This window comes from Sinohyriopsis cumingii, chromosome 18, assembly GCF_028554795.1.
Source record: "Sinohyriopsis cumingii isolate HCF-2022 chromosome 18, ASM2855479v2, whole genome shotgun sequence".
In the NCBI taxonomy this organism is placed as follows: Eukaryota; Metazoa; Mollusca; class Bivalvia; order Unionida; family Unionidae; genus Sinohyriopsis; species Sinohyriopsis cumingii.
In genome coordinates this window covers 83,668,713-83,689,757 of record NC_142978.1, presented here as the reverse complement: position 1 = coordinate 83,689,757, position 21,045 = coordinate 83,668,713, and the positions used below count along the sequence as shown (strand labels likewise).

General features: G+C 33.9%; 1 protein-coding gene across 2 annotated transcripts in view; it reads right to left on the bottom strand.

The window, feature by feature from the left end:
* The window catches only part of LOC149777183 (phosphatidylinositol 4-kinase alpha-like), a 209,270-nt gene that overhangs the window by 175,353 nt on the left and 12,872 nt on the right, over positions 1-21,045 (bottom strand). For both annotated transcript variants that reach the window (XM_089941887.1, XM_089941888.1), the window contains exons 6-11: positions 16,047-16,519; positions 13,130-13,204; positions 10,505-10,601; positions 9,642-9,866; positions 2,702-2,802; positions 1,967-2,214 (exon numbers count right to left, since the gene is read on the bottom strand). In XM_089941887.1, coding sequence (XP_089798013.1) covers positions 1,967-2,214; positions 2,702-2,802; positions 9,642-9,866; positions 10,505-10,601; positions 13,130-13,204; positions 16,047-16,519 — 1,219 coding nt within the window. The remainder of the gene's footprint in view (positions 1-1,966; positions 2,215-2,701; positions 2,803-9,641; positions 9,867-10,504; positions 10,602-13,129; positions 13,205-16,046; positions 16,520-21,045) is intronic.

Sequence of the window (21,045 nt, the reverse complement as noted above, 5' to 3'; positions counted from 1 at the left end):
AACATACAGCAGACTCGCTAGCACAAAACTTTGAAAATGCAGACCAATGTGAATTCTGGAAGCAAGTTAAACAAAATACTATTACAACTTCCAATAAACTATTAATATGAATTGATGGAAACCATGGTCAGAATAATATATGCAACATGTGGAAAAATCATTTTGAAGACTTACTCAATAGCGTTACAAATGAATTGAATAAGAAGCATGTACTTTCAGCATTGAATACCGCTTCTACTCGTATTGGGGTAATCATATTACCTGAGATCCAAAGTGCAATTACAAGACAAAAAGGCGGTAAATTTTCGGATACTAGATTTCATGTGCTATTGATGATTTTATTTAATTGTATGCTTGTGCATAACTTTGTACCAGATGATTTCACAAAAGTCACAATTATACCACTACTAAAATGCAAACTTGGTCACCTGGCAGACAAAATTAACTACAGACCTTTAGTTCTTACGACTATTATTTCAAAAATATTTGAATGCATCATACTGCAAAGATGTGAAGTCACAATCTCCAATAATCAGTTTGGTTTTAAAAAGCAGCATTCAACAGATTTATGCCTATATGCCTTTAAGGAAACTGTCAGCTATAATGTAGAACATGGCAGCCCAGTGTATGCATGCTTTTTAGATGCTAGTGAGGCATTTCATATGGTCACTCATTGGACACTCTTTAAAAAGTTGATTGATATTAAAATACCTGTCTACAAAGGTCATATTATAGTTAACTGGTATGGCAAACAGTTGTATTATGTGCGATGGGGAAGTGTAATATCCAGCTCTTTCCATGTAACCATTGGGATGAGGCAGGGGGTATTCTTTCCCCTTTGTTATTTAATATATATATAGACAAGTTAAATCGTAAGCTGGGTCAGTGTTGCATGGGGTTACGGCTGCCACCAAATGTCTTGTTTCTTAACAATTTTAGTTTTGCTAATGATATGTCATTGATAAGTCTCCCTGTACATCTTAATAGCAATGCTCTTATGTATGCCAACAGTTATACATATTTGGGTCATATTTTGAAATCCTATCAGTCAGATAATGAAGATATGATGAGATATTATCGATTTTTGTGTACTCGAACAAACATGTTTCTATGTAAATTTAACAACTGTTCATTGAAATTGATTATTCAAATCTGATTGATGCACTATGTATTGTGCTCCTCCGTGGACAAACTTTAGGGAATCCATGAAAAGAAAACTAGTTATTGGTTATAATATTAGTCTTCATTTTCTATTAGGCCTTCCTAGATGGAACAGTGCCTCCACATGTTTGTAAATTATAATGTATTCAGTTTTGATGAAGTAATAAGAAAGTAATGTATTCTCAATGATGACAAGAATATCTAATAGGAAGAACTGTATATTGATATCTCTTTGGAACTATGACATTCATTTAAATCATATTATTAGTAGATGGTAAAAATTACTCTTTAAATGTGCCACTTAATTTCATTCTTAACGATGTATGGCACAGATAATTGTTGTAGAGGTGTCTTTATACTTTTATGTATGATATATATGTTCTTTTATGTTTACAATGATTTTACTTTATATCTATATTTTAATTTAGATGTATGGACTATGTAGTCAGAAATAAAGAATTCTTATCTTATCTTATGACTTAAGATGATGTTCATATTGGAAAGGTTGAAATGTAAAGCAATTTCTCGTAATGATCAAGATTTTCAGATAATGACAATTGGAATTTAACAATCTAGATCACTTTACTGTGAATATATATATATATATATATATATATATATATATATATATATATATATATATATATATATATATATATATATATATATATATCTATATATATATATATATATATATGTATATCACATTTTTGGATGTTAAAACAACTACTCTGGTTAAAGACCCACCTAATTAAAACAATGTAGTTCCACCGTAGCCATTGTACCTACAGATGTTTACACTCACCTACAGATGTTCATGATCGCACAGTCTCGAAGATTTTCCAGTGCTCTCATAAGTTTGTCCGATTGTTTTGGTTTCTTCTCACTATCTCTGCTACTCTCATCAGTTACAGTAATTTGAATATTTCCCTCACTAGTGGCATACTTGTTCAGCTTGCTGAGAATGGGGGATGGGCTAACCAAGAAGTCTCTTAAGGAACTCACCATGCTGGAAGCCAGGTTTGGGAACTTTACTGCCAACTTCCCTAACGACTGTAATAACATTTAGATAGGAATGTACATGCACTTGTTTTATTTAACAAGAAATGAGGCAGAACTATTTACAGAAAATGATTACAAGCAGTGAAAAATGATCAGTGAAGCTTGATCTATTAATTTTAATGATTACAGATATTTTCCAAACTAAAACAAACTTACAATAAATAATTCATGAAAGTCACTGTAGCGATACAAATATTCTTGAAATAGTGGGAATAACTATTTGGAGCTGTGTTCTAGATCTGTCTCCAATCTGTAAGTTCATATGGAAATTATAGTTCACCAGTTAATAGGTATCATGTATTGTAATTAAATGGACTTTAATTTCATGCAATGATGACTGGAACTTATTCTGGTCAATTACTTGAATTCCGAGGAAAATTCATTATGACCCGATGCGATTCATCCGTCTGTTCTCTTCAGTGTATGAAATGAACTATTGTAATGCAGCAAATATAAACAGAGTCATGTTTTGATATACCTCCAAAGCCACTATCAACAGTGGTGTGTGGGAAAGCAGCAGTTTCTTCTCTGTGTTCATGCTAATTTTTTCTGTGAGTTTCAGGCACAGATTCTCAGCTTCTGTAATGCAACAATAAAAACTAGAGCAAATGCAATGGTTCACTATCACAAATCACTATACCTTTTATTACCTATTCAATCATTTCTCCTGGTACTCACCCCCTCTAAGACAGTGATACTGACTTCCTACCAGGAAATCCACCAGATATATCATGCCTTCCTGTTATGATTTCATACGCAGTGCTGTCATAAAATATCTGAAAATGTCAATGAAATTGAAATTTGTGTATATCTGACATTTGACCTCTTCACAGGACTCCAGCAGCGGCAGCCAAGGATGAGTACCACTCTTGCAGATGGTTACCCAAAACTCAACATAACAAAAAAATTGTTACAGTGCAGTTTAGGAAGGTATGTGCAATGGACAGATGGATGGACAGATTGAGGGTAACACAATATCTGCCACTAAGTGTAGTAACAAATATTCTTTCAAGCTTAAAGTCTACTTTTACACAATCATGAATTTTCATGAGTGTTATCTCAGAAACTATAATTTGTATTCACTAATGTCTTGCATTTTATGGTCCTGGTCCTAACTTCATAATGAATGACCCAGAGTTAAGTCAAGACTTAAAAGTCAATGGCCACACATATTGTACAAACATGTGATATTATTATAGTCATCAAAAATGCACTTGTTATGTATGCACACCATAAAAGTGTTTAATTAGGCTTAAAAATCTGCTTTTTAAAATGAAAAATAATTAAGCAATCGCCGTAAACAATCGGTAGTTTTCACGTGCCAAAAACAGATATGACACACATTTATCCCTTCTATCAAACCTAGCCATTCAAGTGTTTAATTTCCCCATGTAAATGTCTCTGTGATATATCTTATGATCGTGCTTTTGTACAGCAAATATGGTGCACTGTGTTGCATCTGGATGTAACCAAAAGAGTGATGATGGGAAAAAAGGGTTCTTTCTTTTTCCAAAAGACCCCGTTTATCAGAAGAAACATGGATTGAAGCTGTGGGATCAAATAGGGTGAGGGATGGGAAAACTGTACCATTTATGCCAGATTATAGTCAATATGGCCCAAAGACAATTCAGCCTGACTTGGGGCAAAATTGAGACAATTCATCCCAACTTGAAAGACAATTCGGCCCAACTCAAAAGACAATTCGGCACAACCTAACAATAGTTTTAACAAGTTCTTTTTCTTCAAACAACAAGTAAATAATATGTAAATTATATATATATATATATATATATATTACTAGGTCGTCATGTGAGTGCATGTAACACCAGTTAAGCAGCATCATTTTTTGGTGATGTGTGCTTAATCCTGATGGAATATGGGCTGGTGTGTACAAGTAAGATGGAACTGGATTCAAGTCTCCACAGAATACAAATTAAAAATTCTCTAACCTGTATAATAGTATTATTTATATTAAATAGTAATTCTGCCTCTGAGATAGCACATTCTGTTCTGTCTTGTGTATATTTATAATTCTCTATAATTAATCCTATATACCTTGATTTCTTTGATAGGAATCCAAAATGACTGTGTAGATAGATGAGAAAAAATTACTAGGTCATCATGGAAGTGTGTCTGCTATGCACAAGTGCATGTAACACCAGTTAAGTAGCATCATTTTTGGTGATGTCTTCTTATTCATGATAGAATATGAGCTGGTGTGTGCTAGCAAGGTGATGGGGGCCATTTACCAGAGGACCTGGGTTCGAATCTCCGTAGAGTACAAATTAAAAATTATCTCACCTTTATGATAGTATTATTTATATTAAATATTAATTCTGCCTACTATTAGCAAGCATTCTCCTATAGAATCAGGGACAGCACTTTCCGTTCTGTCTTGTGTATATTTATAATTCTCTGTCTCTGTCTCTCTCTCTATAAATATATATATATATATATATATATATATATATATATATATATATATAATAATAATAATAATAATGAGGACTTTGTATAGCGCCTAATCTTTAGAAGCTCAAAGCACTTTACAACATTAGACAACACCTATAAGATAAAAAACATATATAATGATATGGTAACAAAAACAAACACCATGAAATTAGAAAACATAAAACACATGTCAATCATATTTGCTCCATTATTCCATACAAATAAGAGACAAAATAATTTTGTGTTGAATTTGTGCCAACCCCACTACACTTTACAATAAAATAGATAAACAAAACACTTATTTGAAAAAAAATGAAAGAAACTAACCTTGCATTGTCATCATTTACTCCTTCTTTTTTCATCATGCAAAATTTATTAAAGAAGAAAATATATCCATGAACTCCGTATATGTAGCGGATGCCAGCTGGCATATGCATCCTTACTGTAATGTATATCACTTATGTCAGATAAGTATTGTGATAAAAAACAACACAAACGCCGAAAATTCTGTGCAACTAGTTACGCATTTAATTTATGCTTCTTCAGGCATAAAATGTTTTGAAAGTAACGGATGATGTCTTTTATTTTAAAACAACAATTACGTCATTATGTAACGTCATAAATGATATGCATCATCATAACAATTATATATGACAGGATCTAAAAGATACATGAGTCTCTAAGGAAACTTGAATTAGTAAAATAATAAAATAAAATAGAGACAAACAGTCATACATATAATTATATTGTTATAAAGGATATACAATATATCAATTTAAATTATACAATTTTATATAGTGCATTAGCATTAAGTCCATTAGGATACAGAGTATCTAAATTATGAATCCAATAAGTTTCTTTTATGATGACAAAATAATAAAATAAACTAGAGACAAACAGTCATACATATAATTATATTGTTATAAAGGATATACAATATATAAATTTAAATTACACAATTTTATATAGTGCATTAGCATTAAGTCCATTAGGATACAGAGTATCTAACTTATGAATCCAATAAGTTTCTTTTATGAGTCTATTCATGTCACCATGCACAATATATATTGGCATGAACGAAAAATCAAGTAGAGAGTGATTATTGGTGTTAAAGTGTGTTGAAACATTAGAGGAAAACTGAGGATCTCTATAATTTTTTATATGAAACCGATGATTATTCATTCTCTTAGAAACTTGTTGTAGTGTTTGTCCAACATATTGCATGCTCCTTCATATGCTTCCCTTTTCATGGGTAAATTAGAAAAAGATTTTCTTCAAAACGAAAAGTTTAATCCATCTGTTTGGTTCAGATTTTTAGATGACATATTTATGATCTGGAACCATCCAAATGAAGAACTGAAAAAATTTATCGACCGCCTGAATCATTTTCATCCGACAATTAAATTTACTTAGACTGCATCAAGTACACGTTTCATTTTTAGATGTAAATGTAATAAAAAATATTGATAACACTATCTCTACAAATATTCATATCAAGGAAACTAATATCCACCAATATGTAGAATATTCTTCATGTCATCCCATGTCATGTAAAAACGGTATACCATATAGCCTGGCCAAAAGATACAGACGCATTATTTCAGATGATTGTTAATTACAAAATTCTTTTATTAAATTATGAACTTATTTCCAAAATAGAAATTATCCAAAATACATAATTGATTCTGCACTGAACAAAGCCCGCAATCTTACTCAACATGAGGCTTTAAACACAGCAGAATGTAAAATAGAGAGAGATGTAATTCCTTTCAAAATACAATATGATCCTTCATTACCTAATATAGGTCGTATAATTAATAAATATTATAGTCTCCTAAATTTATCCAAAAAAACTAGCATCAAATCACTTTTCAAAATTAAACCATATCTCGCTTATAGAAGACCCAAGAATTTGCAAGATTTTTTAATCAGAACTAAACAGACAGAAAATAAAAAAAATACACTTTTCGTCATCTAAATGTAACAGACACCGGTGCTCTCAATGTGCAAACATAAGAGAAAGTACTTCTTTCAGTAGTGCTAATAAAAAAGAGGTATTTTCTCTACGTGATAACACTAACTGTATATCAACTGATGTGATTTATTTAATAACCTGTAAAAAATGTAGCATGCAATATGTTGGACAAACACGACCACAATTTTCTAAGAGAATGAATAATCATCGGTTTCATATAAAAAATTATAGAGATCCTCAGTTTTCCTCTAATGTTTCAACACACTTTAACACCAATAATCACTCTCTACTTGATTTTTCGTTCATGCCAATAGATATTGTGCATGGTGACATGAATAGACTTATAAAAGAAACTTATTGGATTCATAAGTTAGATACTCTGTATCCTAATGGACTTAATGCTAATGCACTATATAAAATTGTATAATTTACATTGATATACTGTATATCCTTTATAACAATATAATTATATGTATGACTGTTTGTCTCTATTTTATTTTATTTTATTATTATGTCAGATAACAAATAGCTAAAGAGATGAGAATGTCACCCGATTGCTTGAAGGCACCTGCCATTCACGCATGATAAGTTATAAGGTGCAAAATAATCAAGACTGTATTGCATCCAGGTTAACTATACGACAGCATTTCGCAAATAAAAATCATTATTTAAAAATACATTCACTGTGAGTGCAAATGATAATCTTTTTGCTAGCATAGGTTACAAAAGTATTACTGAAGCAAGTTACTGCTGTGTATATTATTTGCCCTGCAGACATCAATTATGATTACATATGACAAACAAACAGAAGCCTGGGTGATGAATAAACACAACTGGCAGCGAGCAATAAATTCCATGCTTAAACTTACTGACAGGATATCAAATACAAAGGTTATTTTATTACAAAGCATGCCAACCCCGGAAACTGACTTTGGATTCTTTTAAGTGTGTCGATTTTTTAAAATGAAATCGGCCAACATAAGGAAGCCAACTCTGGTTCCTTTGGATTCTTTTCAGTGTGCCGATTTCTTTTTTCTTTTACAAAGTTGACTGACACGGAAGCCAGCGTTGATTCCTTTTTACCTTTATTAACGGAAATTTGATAATAAATTGAAACAATAGAACAGTTTTTAAAGCAACACAATCTAGTGTGTCATGCATGCACATCAATATAAGGCTGAACAGTAATTTAGTTTTCAACAGTTTCGTCTATATGTTCCCTATCCATAGTTGATAGTGTTTTATTTTTCAACAAGAAGCATGTATTTTGTCATGTGGGGATAAATGTATGTCATTTCCGGTTTGCGTCCTCTATAGGTGGGAAATTATAGCTAAGGGGAAGTAACAGCAATGTATACTTCTATTTAGAGTAATTAAATTATTGTTTCTTCTTTACACTTGATAATTTTTATATTCTTTTGGTGGGAGTATAACTATATAATGCGAATTTGATGTAAAAAGAAAAATGTTGGAGTATGGCCGGTGACCTTTAAGATAACTAAATGGACAAGTTTAAGTCTGGCTTAAATTTCAGCAAATATGATTAAAGGATTCCAGACAGTGTAGTATCATGCCCATGGAATTTTATGAGACACTAAGTCCTAATTTTAGGAGACACTAAATTTATGAGTCCCAGATCTCTGTAACATGTGAATATTAACTTGTGTCCTATTAATATGAATGACTTGACAGCTCTGGAGATTCACATTTGCAGTAAATGTAAATACATCTGGAATATGTGCTTCATAAACTGTGTAAACACAATTTTACTCTTGTATCAAATTATGAATATCTGGACCCAATGGCCATGACAAAATATTGCACACTGCTAAAAAAATGTATCAATGTATTGCAACATCCTGTTTACCAATAGCCACAAAGCTATTTTACCAATAGCCACAAAGCTATTTTACCAATAGCCACAAAGCTATTTTACCAATAGCCACAAAGCTATTCAATAACAAAGCTTGAAGCATATTTTCAGTCTCATATTTTAAGGTTTTCTGGATTCAATGGCAGATTTTCATCCTGATCAAAGACATATATTCTTGCAAGACGCTTTTAATAATCTTCTGCTGCCACAGATCATAAAAATCTATGAGGAAGTCATACATCGCAACAGCAGTGTTTTCTTTTTAATGCCAAAATTTATTATTACTTTTTACATCCTGATATAACGTGTCTCTCCATGACTCCATCTCTTTCTCCATAATATCTAGTAGTCGTGTGTCATGAAATAGAGTAAAAGGTTTATATCTGGTATCATGAAATAGAGTAAAAGGTTTATATCTGGTATCATGAAATAGAGTAAAAGGTTCATATCTGGTATCATGAAATAGAGTGAAAGGCTCATATCTTGTGTAAATCGAGTAAAAGGCTCATATCTGGTATCACGAAATAGAGTAAAAGGCTCATATCTGGTATCATGAAATAGAGTAAAAGGTTCATATCTGGTATCATGAAATAGAGTAAAAGGTTCATATCTGGTGTCAAGCAAAAGAGTAAAAAGCTCATATTTGGCAAAATGAAATAGAGTAAAAGGCTCATATCTGATGCCATGCAAGACAGTAAAAGGTTTATATCTGATGCCATGCAATACAGCAAAAAGAAAACAAATAAAGCCTTTATTTTTTCCATAAACCTTGAGATTTGCATTTTGAGGCTTAATAAAAATAGCTTTGCAGGGTTCAACATATTCAGATATGCATACACATAGATTCTGTCAACAAAAAACAAGAAAAATATGCACCCAAAACATTGATAATGGCTTAGGTTTGGCTGGAAAAGTTCCTCATCCAGCAGCACTACCAAGTTAAAACTTTATGCAGGGAAAGCAAATTTTATATTTGACAATTCATAATGAAAACAATAGAAGGAATTTTGTAGCACTGCATGAAAGCTGTGAAAATTAACTGATCTTTTCAACCATACAAAAACTGCAGTAAGATGAGATTGGAAAGTATTATTTTGAAACAGGATAAGATAGTTATACCTGACTCTTCTCTGACTGCCCAAAACAACAGGTCTACACATGCAGCACTACTGCATACCATCAACTCATATGGGTTTACATCCCATTTTTTGTCCCCAGCAGTGTAGGAGTCCCTGCTGTGCTGGTGGTATTGGGAGTGTCGACGCCTGTCCAATTCCTGCTGTCCAACCATGTACAAAGATTTTACAAACACTTCCACCTCCTTCATGAATCTGCTGGGCACATCTATGTGGATATACAAACAAGACACTATGTTGTCAGAATACACAAACACTGGTCAAAATTAATGAAAATTGAATATATTTTTTGTGTATATGGAAAAGCCTTGAGAATATGCAGAAAAAGGGAAAGGAAATCAAATTGTTCTTCTGTTGGTTCTACATGTGTGAATGATTCTGTAGTGGTTTTATAGGTTTGAATCCATTATATTTATTACTGTAATGCTCAAGCTAACTCAAGATTGTTAATATTTTTATGCATAAAAAGAATGTAGTCACCAACGTTTTTCTTCCTTTCACTGGTAGACTAGGTAAATAGAAAAGTGATGTTTCTTTGTGTGTAACCAATGCAAATTACATTGTTTGCCTACTGACTGTCATATAAATCATACAATGGGCAAGTGATTAAATAAACTTCTATTGACTGGATGGCTTTACTGGAGTAAAGATTACATTCTAAAATAATACTATGATATTTATACTAAAAAAAATACTTATCTCTTTCTGGACAACAATATATTTCTAAGTACAACATAGTAGCAATGATGTCACAAATCTATCAAAATATTAATTATGTGTCATTTCTGAAATGAAATGAACCAACGTCTTCAGGGTATAGATTCTATCAGGTAGCCACTGACCCACCTTTTGCCTGCTCCAGCACATCCCTCAGCAAGGTGACAATCACAAGAGTTACAGCTTCACTGAATGTCTTGTATGCAAACCTGACCATGTGTCCATTCTGTAACATAATAATAATAATAATAATAATAATAATAATTATTAATATTATTACTGTTCAGTCATTTATTACTAATTCTTCCAGTCACTCAGGTAACATATCTGAATTCATAATTTATTATCTTCTTTACCTCTCTTCTTTCTCATCTTTCTCTCTGTTCCTTCTTTCTCTGTTGCATTTAGAAATATAGCAGAACCTGAGGAAACTAGTCATTACTAGGACCAAAGAAGTTTATATTTCAAGACAAATGGTATTTGTGAATGTCCAACATCTCATCTTGAACAAAGATGGGTAATACAACTAAATGGAAAGAAATCCAACATTTTATCAAAGAAAACAATCATACATATAAATCTTTTACACCCTTAATTAAATGCACTAATCAATCGCAGAAAATACAATAATGTATATAAAAGTTAGCAAAATAATTTTTGTGCAAAGCAAATTTTTCATCTCTTTTCTGACAGCAACTATACAATTCAGAATGTAGTCTTCTTCTGCACAACTTTTACTATCATCTTGAACACTTTAGATGGTGACATAATGCATGTCAGACCTGCCAACCCCGATGATTCTGTCTCAGTAAGGCAATTGATTTTTTTCTGCAAGATTTACCAGTTTTCAGTAAGGTGTAACAAAATATCAATAACTGCTATTGTAAAGCTGGAAAACGTAATTAAAATTTATTAATGCTTTTCTAAAACCTTATTTTCCCTTTCGTCTTAAACATGCATTGTTTTCTGGACACCATTTTAAAAAATTCTATAATCAAGAGTTTGATCATGCAGATGCTTTGCATGAACAAATAGGTGCAGTTTAAAGCATCTGGAGTGATGCTGTAAAGTTAGTCTGGTTCCCTGACTGATTTCACTAATTCTAAGATGAAACCCGGATCCAAATAAAACATGGATGAACCAATTATCCAGATTTTTAGGCAATGAGAATTTTTCCCATAGTTTTTGCTGTATGATGAAAGTCTGTTTTTAAGGGCAGTTTTCGTAAGACTAATGGCATAATTGTAAGAGTTGGCAGGTCTGGCATGTCAACATAGTAATTTACATGCTCTATCCACTACGGAAATTTAAAGCAAATATTTTGAATAGAACTTCTATACATCTGACCCTTTTACATAAAAAAAACTCAGTTTTCTTTAGATAAACCTGTATCTTTTGTAATTTGAAATCAAGCAAAGTGGCCAATAAGGAGAGAAAAAAAGAAAACCAGTTCAGCCATGACCTGATTTTCTCAAGTCTAATGTAAAACTTTAATGTATATTCCAGTATTGAAATAAATCAGATGCCATTATAGAAGCAAATGTGTATAAAGACAACAAGTATAAATAAATAACTTGAGAAGGAAAACATCACAAATATCCCCATTTTTTATTTGTACACCCCTGCACCGCATGCCCACCCTAACCCTCCTGGAATCTTTATCATCATCTACTATCATCTAACATTCACTCTCCTTCAGTTCATGTCGATTAAATCCTGGTCACAAGGAACAGACCATGTTACCTTCAATCTTGCTCCTTCTCAAAATAACGTCTTTGTTAAAAACAAAACGTGTGCACCATATTTGATCACTCTCCCTCAACTGGTCTGAATGGAGTTTTGATCACACATACACACAAAAAAACAACAGTTACAGATGAATGCCTGCATGCATGATAGATGAAAGGATATGCATTATCACAATATATTCACAAAATTGTGGAAAAATCTTTACAAATGTCAGTGCATGTTGCAGTGAGGCAGTATTTACACAGTGACAGTCAATGCTTACATCACCAAAACTCTGGAGGAAATAATTTACAGAAAATAATCATGAAGATAAGACAAATGAATTCAGTCAATTTTGTTCAGGCCTGCCAGGGTGAGGTCACCAAAAGTATATAATGATGAAATCTGACTGGCATTTGCAACACACCTATAGAGTTACTGGACAGATGTGGGTAGTAATCAAATTGTATGGCCATATCAAAAGAGGTCATTCGATTAAAATTACAGAAATCAGGACAGTACTGAACAGTGACCTTAAATTTTAAATAAATCTGGACTGTGATGCATGAACATAAGTGTACCATCATTCTTACCAAAACCTCAAACAGTTTAAGATATAATAATAAACAAAAAAGCAACCATAAAATACAAACTGTGGCCTTGACCTTGAAAACACTTTCTAATGATATATAATTATACCAACTTTCAACCCTTAATTTGTGACAGCTTTATGGTTATATAGTAAAATGGAAAGTGTGATGGAAAACTGAAAATACTGATCCACGACCATGACGTTGAAGATAGTGGTACAAGACCCACTTTCTAACTGGTTGAGTATAATACTACTTACCCCGCAGGAATAAGATTATTTCTCAATTTTTTTTACGTTATCTATGCTTAAACCTCAGTATTAAATGCTACTGAAAAAAGTTCATAGAAAAAAATATATTTCTTTTCCATCTGGCTCAAATGTAAATCAAGATATTATTTCAACTTCATACATCTGTTTTGAATGCAGTTACTTACCTCACTTGTGGTGAACAGATCATCCAGTCTGCTGTCCAATGACTCTAGTAATTCTTTCTTTAGTAATCTTTTAGCCTACAAAGATACTGAGTGAAATTAACTTAAACAGCATACATACATATGGTTCATTTAGATGCAGTAAGTTGTTTTTCCAGGACTTTCAAAGTAGTTCTAAATGATTTCCAAATAATTTCAAGGAGCATTTATTCTTACCAAAAATGTAGTTTTCCACATGCTGCATTATTTATCACAGCATAAATAGGTACAAAAGTTGAAGGAAAAAACACACCCAATAAATTATCATGCCATCACAGTAATGGGACATCACTCCATCTGGTAACTTATGTGCCATGTATCATTTTGATGCACCCAATTTTATCCCACTATTTATTTGTCTCAGAAAATAAGTCCACAACACAGATTCTGAATTTAATAAGTGGTATATTACTTGTAACATTATTCAATCAGATAAACTCAAGAAGTTTATAGAAAAATGAAAAAGAGTTTTTCCAACAAATCCAAAGACTTTTAAAAGACAAAAACAACTTCCTCAAAATTCAATGAGTTTCCAATGCAACCACTCAAATTCAAAGATTTTTCATATGAACTATGATATACATACATACATAAAAGATAATAAACACTGCACAGCAATTGTGCAGACTAATTCATAAATATCTAGCATTGTAGTCATGACTAAGGGCAGGTAATCTGTACTGATATTGTATTTATTTATTATACATATTATGAAAAAAGTTTATTTGTACCTTGAAAAAAAAGCTTTAATTGCTACCTTGTTTAATAAATGTATACACAGCCAACCAAAATGGTATGAGTATTGTATGAATAAACCCTAATATGACAATGGATGAAAACTCAAAGTGTATGTGTTGTGCCATTGTGCAACAAAGTCAGAGCACTGATGCTGAAGACATGCGTAAAATGCATCTCCCACATTTCAAGAAGCTCCCAACAGACAATTCCCAGCAACGACAGTGATCCTGTAACTGATAATTCACAATCTTATGTAATTCACCAAGAAATATAAAAATAAAATATATACATTTTCCAGTAAATTAATTTCATTTATATAGCAAGTGTCTGTTTTCTGCTTTACCATCTATACTTGCTTATAATACAAATCCAACTGCAAAACTGTACAGACCCAGATATGCCGTTGCATAAAAAACAAGCAGATCTGTGTCTGTGCAGTTTGTTAGGAGTAATCAGTAGACAAAACAACATAGAACCTGGTCTGCAGGTGTATTATGCTATGGCAGATCATTATCTTTGTTGTTTGCAGCTTGACTTGACTTATAAGCAGGTATATATATATATATATATATATATATATACACACACACACACACATGGGGGGCCCCGAGTGGCCGAGTGGTCTAAAGCGCTCTTCGTTACGGATCACTGCCATCTCACCTCTGTCTGCGGCGGTTCGAGTCTAAGATTCAGCCAATGTGGGCATGTGAGAAAGCTTGCCAGTAGCTTCTCGTGGGTCGGTGGTTCTTTCCGGGGTTTTCCGGGTTCTTCCTCCACCATTAATACTGGCCGCCATGTATAGCCTATCGTGCTGAAAAATGGCGTTAAAACCCAACAACAACAACAACAACAACAACACACACACGGTACTAAATTCTTTGTAACCACATGTAGTATTAAGACCTATATCGTTTACTACATCTAGGTAATACTATGGGTAATATTATACCAAGTACTTCCTAATCAATGATAAAACTGCATTTTTCCGATAACTTGATTTAACCTTTTTATATAAATGCATTCAGAGTAAATGAAAAGCTAATGAATGAAAATACCCTTCATTTCCTATTTAATATTACTTTTTTAGATCAAATTGGAGATGAAAGGCATTGCAAATATCAGCACTGCACTTCTGTTTCAATTCTATTTATGCTGCAGCACCTTTGCCCAGCTCATCCTGGACCTGAAACGTTTCCAGTCATACACTAATCCTAAGGATACGGCATTGAATCCTCCCTCAACTGATGTATTCAGGTTACAAGCTAAAGTCAATATCACCTACAAAAATGCAAATGTTTCATCTCCACTGACCCTCTCTCCCTTCCCATGGTTGCATCCTGGCCCTAACAACTTTCACTACCATGTTCTCGACCTTGTAAAACATCATAGTTTAGACATTAGAACTTACTGCTGGACAAATGCAGTGATCAATACATGGACATGTTTGCAACAATGAATAACTGCAAAGTTTGCACTTGTGAACATGTTTTATGTTTATATCTTACTCAAAAGTCAACTATTTTTACTGAAAATTCTATTCTGGTAGAGTAGGGGTTGTCTTATAAGTGAGACATTAGAAAAAAGATAAATCTAGGGGTAATGTTGGAAACTTGATGTTTGCAGTACATAAAAATTCAAATATTTTAAAGTTTTTAAGTTTCCATGCCACTTTTCCCATTCACAAATGAATATATGGCATGCACTGTTTATCCATTTCATGACGGTATTAGATGCACACTACATGTATCTACAATTATTTGGATTTTAATAATTTTAAAAATATTACCAGTAAATTAAAAATTACACATCACAAATTGAAGTATCATCAATGTTGTTTACCATGGGTGTTTACTAGCAAGTATATTGTGTATTTGTATTGATATTTGTGTTTGCTGTATAAACACTGTTTGATAGAACAGAATTTTGATTTAAACTGTATATTCCTTTCCATAAGTTAGATTTAATTCCCAAGTGATATTTCCAAAGTTTTCCAGTGCATTTTGGTTGATATACCCATGGCTTGTAATGGCAGAACTCGCTTTGACAAATGACAATCCAAAATATTTAAACCAGCATACATTTTAACAAATGCTTTACTTAAAATGCAGAAAGACAAATTACAATCATATTTGCCAGAACTTACCAATGCAAGTAAAGCCTGTAGATGGGATACATCAAACTTCAAATGGTCTTGCTCTGGTATTATTTCAAATCCCCATGGCTTGGTGTGTGTAAAACTGGAGCCAACCTTGTTAAAGTAGTGAACTTTTGGATCAATCTTGGCATCTGATGGAGCTAAAGATATCCGAGCTGTGGCAGCTTTTGGTGAAGGGGACCTCTCACGTCGATAGTATTCTGAAAACTCGACTGCATAGTGCGCTGAAGGGGTCGAGGGGCTGTCAGGGGTTATGACATGTGAAGATAAAGTCCTGGGTAGAATGGAACGAAATGTTGTGAAGGACTTCTTGAAAGGTTCAGCCTCATCCGAAACTGGCAATGACATCTCTTTATCCAGTGAATACAAAACTGAGATAAAGGGCTTTTGGTCATCACTGGATCTACCAATTGCTCGAGCCATCCCCAAGAGAATGGGAACAGTGGCTCTGCATAGAGTTTCTGGAATAGAATGGCAAGACATTCACAGATAATTTAGTTTGATTGTATGATGATAGAAAAAAAGGTTTGATCTCACAGCTTCCATTTATGCAATGTTTGTAATGTAAAGGCACTTCTCAGGCCCCCTGACAAATGTACTTATTTTCAATCTGATGCAACATTATTTTATTCAAACATGCTGTTGAAATTGACATTTTGATTCCTGCCAGTGTTCAACTGAGGCTCAACTTCCCTTGGAGCCACATCTTTCCGAATTTGATATCGTAAGTGTAATTAGCAGATAATCATCGGATCTTAGGTTGATTATGTGTTCATATAGAATAAAGACGTTGACCTCTGATATGGTTTTTGAAAGACCACTTGCATAAGGACAAAAACATTAGGCTTTGATTGGCTCTTAAAAAAATAATAACTGCTTTCTTCTGGTGAAAATACTATAATATAAATGACTGCACAATAAAATTAGCTATGAATGAATGCATTATTTGGATTTGTCCTGCAAGACATGAAAACCAAAACCAACATCTAACTATCTAAGGCAAGCCAATAATTCATGCACTGAATTATGAATCAGACCATTTTAGTCAATCTCAGCCACAGCCACATGCCATGTTGGCATTAATCCCATAAAAACAATGAAGATGATCATATTTTTTGAAGACATTTTCAACAACAAATAATTTGGGATCAGAAAATTTCAAGTCTTTCTTTTTGTCAGCATATTCTTCACCATGGATGGTACAAGCTAACGGCTGTTATAATATATATTTGATGTTGTACTGACAATATCAGTGACTCAACTTGCACAAAGCAGTTTAGCATTAATTCTAAATTTATATATAAAGAGTCTAAAATACAAACAGAACTGAAACAGCACATGATATACCCATCTCATGTAAGCCATCCACAAACTTTGGTGGACATACATGGTCAAGAATGAAAATTTCTGCGCAGAAACCATTTTTCAGTAATAGTGACCTTGAACTGTGACTGATCCAAACATTCCCACCCCATTCCAGCATGCAAACATGTCTTGTTAAACAGTAGCTAAATTCTGTATTAGAGGCATCCGATTATGGGAAGTAATTGCAAAATGGCCACTGTTCAATCTTTTTCAAACATTTACAAGTTATGGCAAGATATTGTCACAAAGTTTTCTATGAGTACATTTTAAATGTTATAAATGTTAACTGATTCTTTTACTTTTCATTTAAGGAAACAATCTGAATATCTGTACATAAACTTTCTTATATTGTAAAAATGTGAGAGTCAGTCATACATATATGTTTCCAAGAAATGCCAGAGATTTAATTGCACTGGTATGTTTACAAGAGTAGCTAGAGATTCATACTTACAAGACATGCCTGGGATTCAGTTATACTGGCATGCTTACAAGACATACCTGAGATTCAGTTATACTGGCATGCTTACATGACATACCTGAGATTCAGTTATACTGGCATGCTTACAAGACATACCTGAGATTCAGTTACACTGGCATGCTTACAAGACATACCTGAGATTCAGTTATACTGGCATGCTTACATGACATGCCTGGGATTCAGTTACACTGGCATGTGGACAAGACATGCCTGGGATTCAGTTATACTGGCATGCTTACAAGACATGCCTGGGATTCAGTTATACTGGCATGCTTACATGACATACCTGAGATTCAGTTATACTGGCATGCTTACACGACATACCTGGGATTCAGTTATACTGGCATGCTTACATGACATGCCTGGGATTCAGTTATAATGGCATGCTTACAAGACATACCTGAGATTCAGTTATGCTGGCATGCTTACATGACATGCCTGGGATTCAATTACACTGGCATGCTTACATAACATACCTGAGATTCAGTTATACTGGCATGCTTACATGACATACCTGAGATTCAGTTATACTGGCATGCTTACAAGACATACCTGAGATTCAGTTACACTGGCATGCTTACATGACATGCCTGGGATTCAGTTACACTGGCATGCTTACAAGACATGCCTGGGATTCAGTTACACTGGCATGCTTACAAGACATACCTGAGATTCAGTTATACTGGCATGCATACATGAGATACCTGGGATTCAGTTATACTGGCATGCTTACAAGACATACCTGAGATTCAGTTATACTGGCATGCTCACATGACATACCTGGGATTCAGTTATACTGGTATGCTTACATGACATACCTGAGATTCAGTTATACTGGCATGCTTACAAGACATACCTGAGATTCAGTTATACTGGCATGCTTACATGACATGCCTGGGATTCAGTTATACTGGCATGCTTACAAGACATGCCTGGGATTCAGTTACACTGGCATGCTTACAAGACATACCTGAGATTCAGTTATACTGGCATGCATACATGAGATACCTGGGATTCAGTTATACTGGCATGCTTACAAGACATACCTGAGATTCAGTTATACTGGCATGCTCACATGACATACCTGGGATTCAGTTATACTGGCATGCTTACATGACATGCCTGAGATTCAGTTATACTGGCATGCTTACATGACATACCTGAGATTCAGTTATACTGGCATGCTTACATGACATGCCTGGGATTCAGTTATACTGGCATGCTTACATGACATACCTGAGATTCAGTTCCACTGGCATGCTTACAAGACATGCCTGGGATTCAGTTATACTGGCATGCTTACATGACATACCTGAGATTCAGTTATACTGGCATGCTTACATGACATGCCTGGGATTCAGTTATACTGGCATGCTTACAAGACATACCTGAGATTCAGTTATACTGGCATGCTTACATGACATACCTGGGATTCAGTTATACTGGCATGCTTACATGACATGCCTGAGATTCAGTTATACTGGCATGCTTGCAAGACATGCCTGGGATTAAGTTATACTGTTATGCTTACAAGACATGCTTGGGATTAAGTTAGAATGGCATGCTTACAAGACATGCCTGGGATTAAGTTAGAATGACATGCTTACAAGACATGCCTGGGATTACATTATACTGGCATGCTTACAAGACATGCCTGGGATTAAGCTATAATGACATTCTTACAACACATGCCTAGGATTAAGTTATACTGGTATGCTTACAAGGCATGCCTGGGATTCAGTTATACTGGCATGCTTACAAGACATGCCTGGGATTCAGTTATACTGGCATGCTTACAAGACATGCCTGGGATTCAGTTATACTGGCATGCGTACAAGACATGCCTGGGATTCAGTTATACTGGTATGCTCACATGACATACCTGGGATTCAGTTACACTGGCATACTTACAAGACATGCCTGGGATTCAGTTATACTGGCAAGCATACAAGACATGCCTGGGATTCAGTTACACTGGCATACTTACAAGACATGCCTGTGATTAAGTTATCCTGGTATGCTTACATGACATACCTGGGATTAAGTTATACTGGCATGCTTACAAGACATGCCTGGGATTCAGTTATACTGGCATGCTTACATGAAATACCTGAGATTCAGTTATACTGGCATGCTTACAAGACATACCTGGTATTCAGTTATGCTGGTATGCTTAAAAGACATGCCTGGGATTAAGTTAGAATGGCATGCTCACAAGACATACCTGAGATTCAGTTACACTGGCATGCTTACAAGACATACCTGAGATTCAGTTACACTGGCATGCTTACAAGACATGCCTGGGATTCAGTTACACTGGCATGCTTACAAGACATGCCTGGGATTCAGTTATACTGGTATGCTTACAAGACATACCTGAGATTCAGTTACACTGGCATGCTTACAAGACATACCTGGTATTCAGTTATACTGGTATGCTTAAAAGACATGCCTGGGATTAAGTTAGAATGGCATGCTCACAAGACATACCTGAAATTCAGTTACACTGGCATGCTTACATGACATGCCTGGGATTCAGTTACACTGGCATGCTTACAAGACATGCCTGGGATTCAATTATACTGGCATGCTTACAAGACATACCTGAGATTCAGTTATACTGGTATGCCCACAAGAAATGCCTGAGAATCAGTTAAACTGTTATGTTTACAAGTTCTATACAGTAATTAATATCACTCCTTGTCATTTTAAAAATAAAATAAAATAAACTAATACACAAACTTAGATTCTTGGACTCAAGCATGCTAACGATTGTACTAATTTAAGTGGTCTACCTCTAGGATGTAATTTTTTAAAATTGCAAAATGAACCAAATTTTCAGACCACGATTACTATCAAAAGAGATGGGAGAAGCATGCTGACCCCTTTCCTATCTTATCATTTGACACTAATGTTTGGAAACATCAGTGTAAGGCAACTCAATTAAAGAAAACAAATCTGCTGCCAGGGTTTGCATTTTCATTAACAAATTTCAAAGAAAATATCATATGAATGAAGATTTCTGAAAATCATGAAAGACGAAATATCATTTTCAGATATTTATCGAAAATGAAAATACTGTACAGTTATTGATTGACTTCACTTTTTTAATATTTATATGGAAATATTTACTTCAAGCTACAT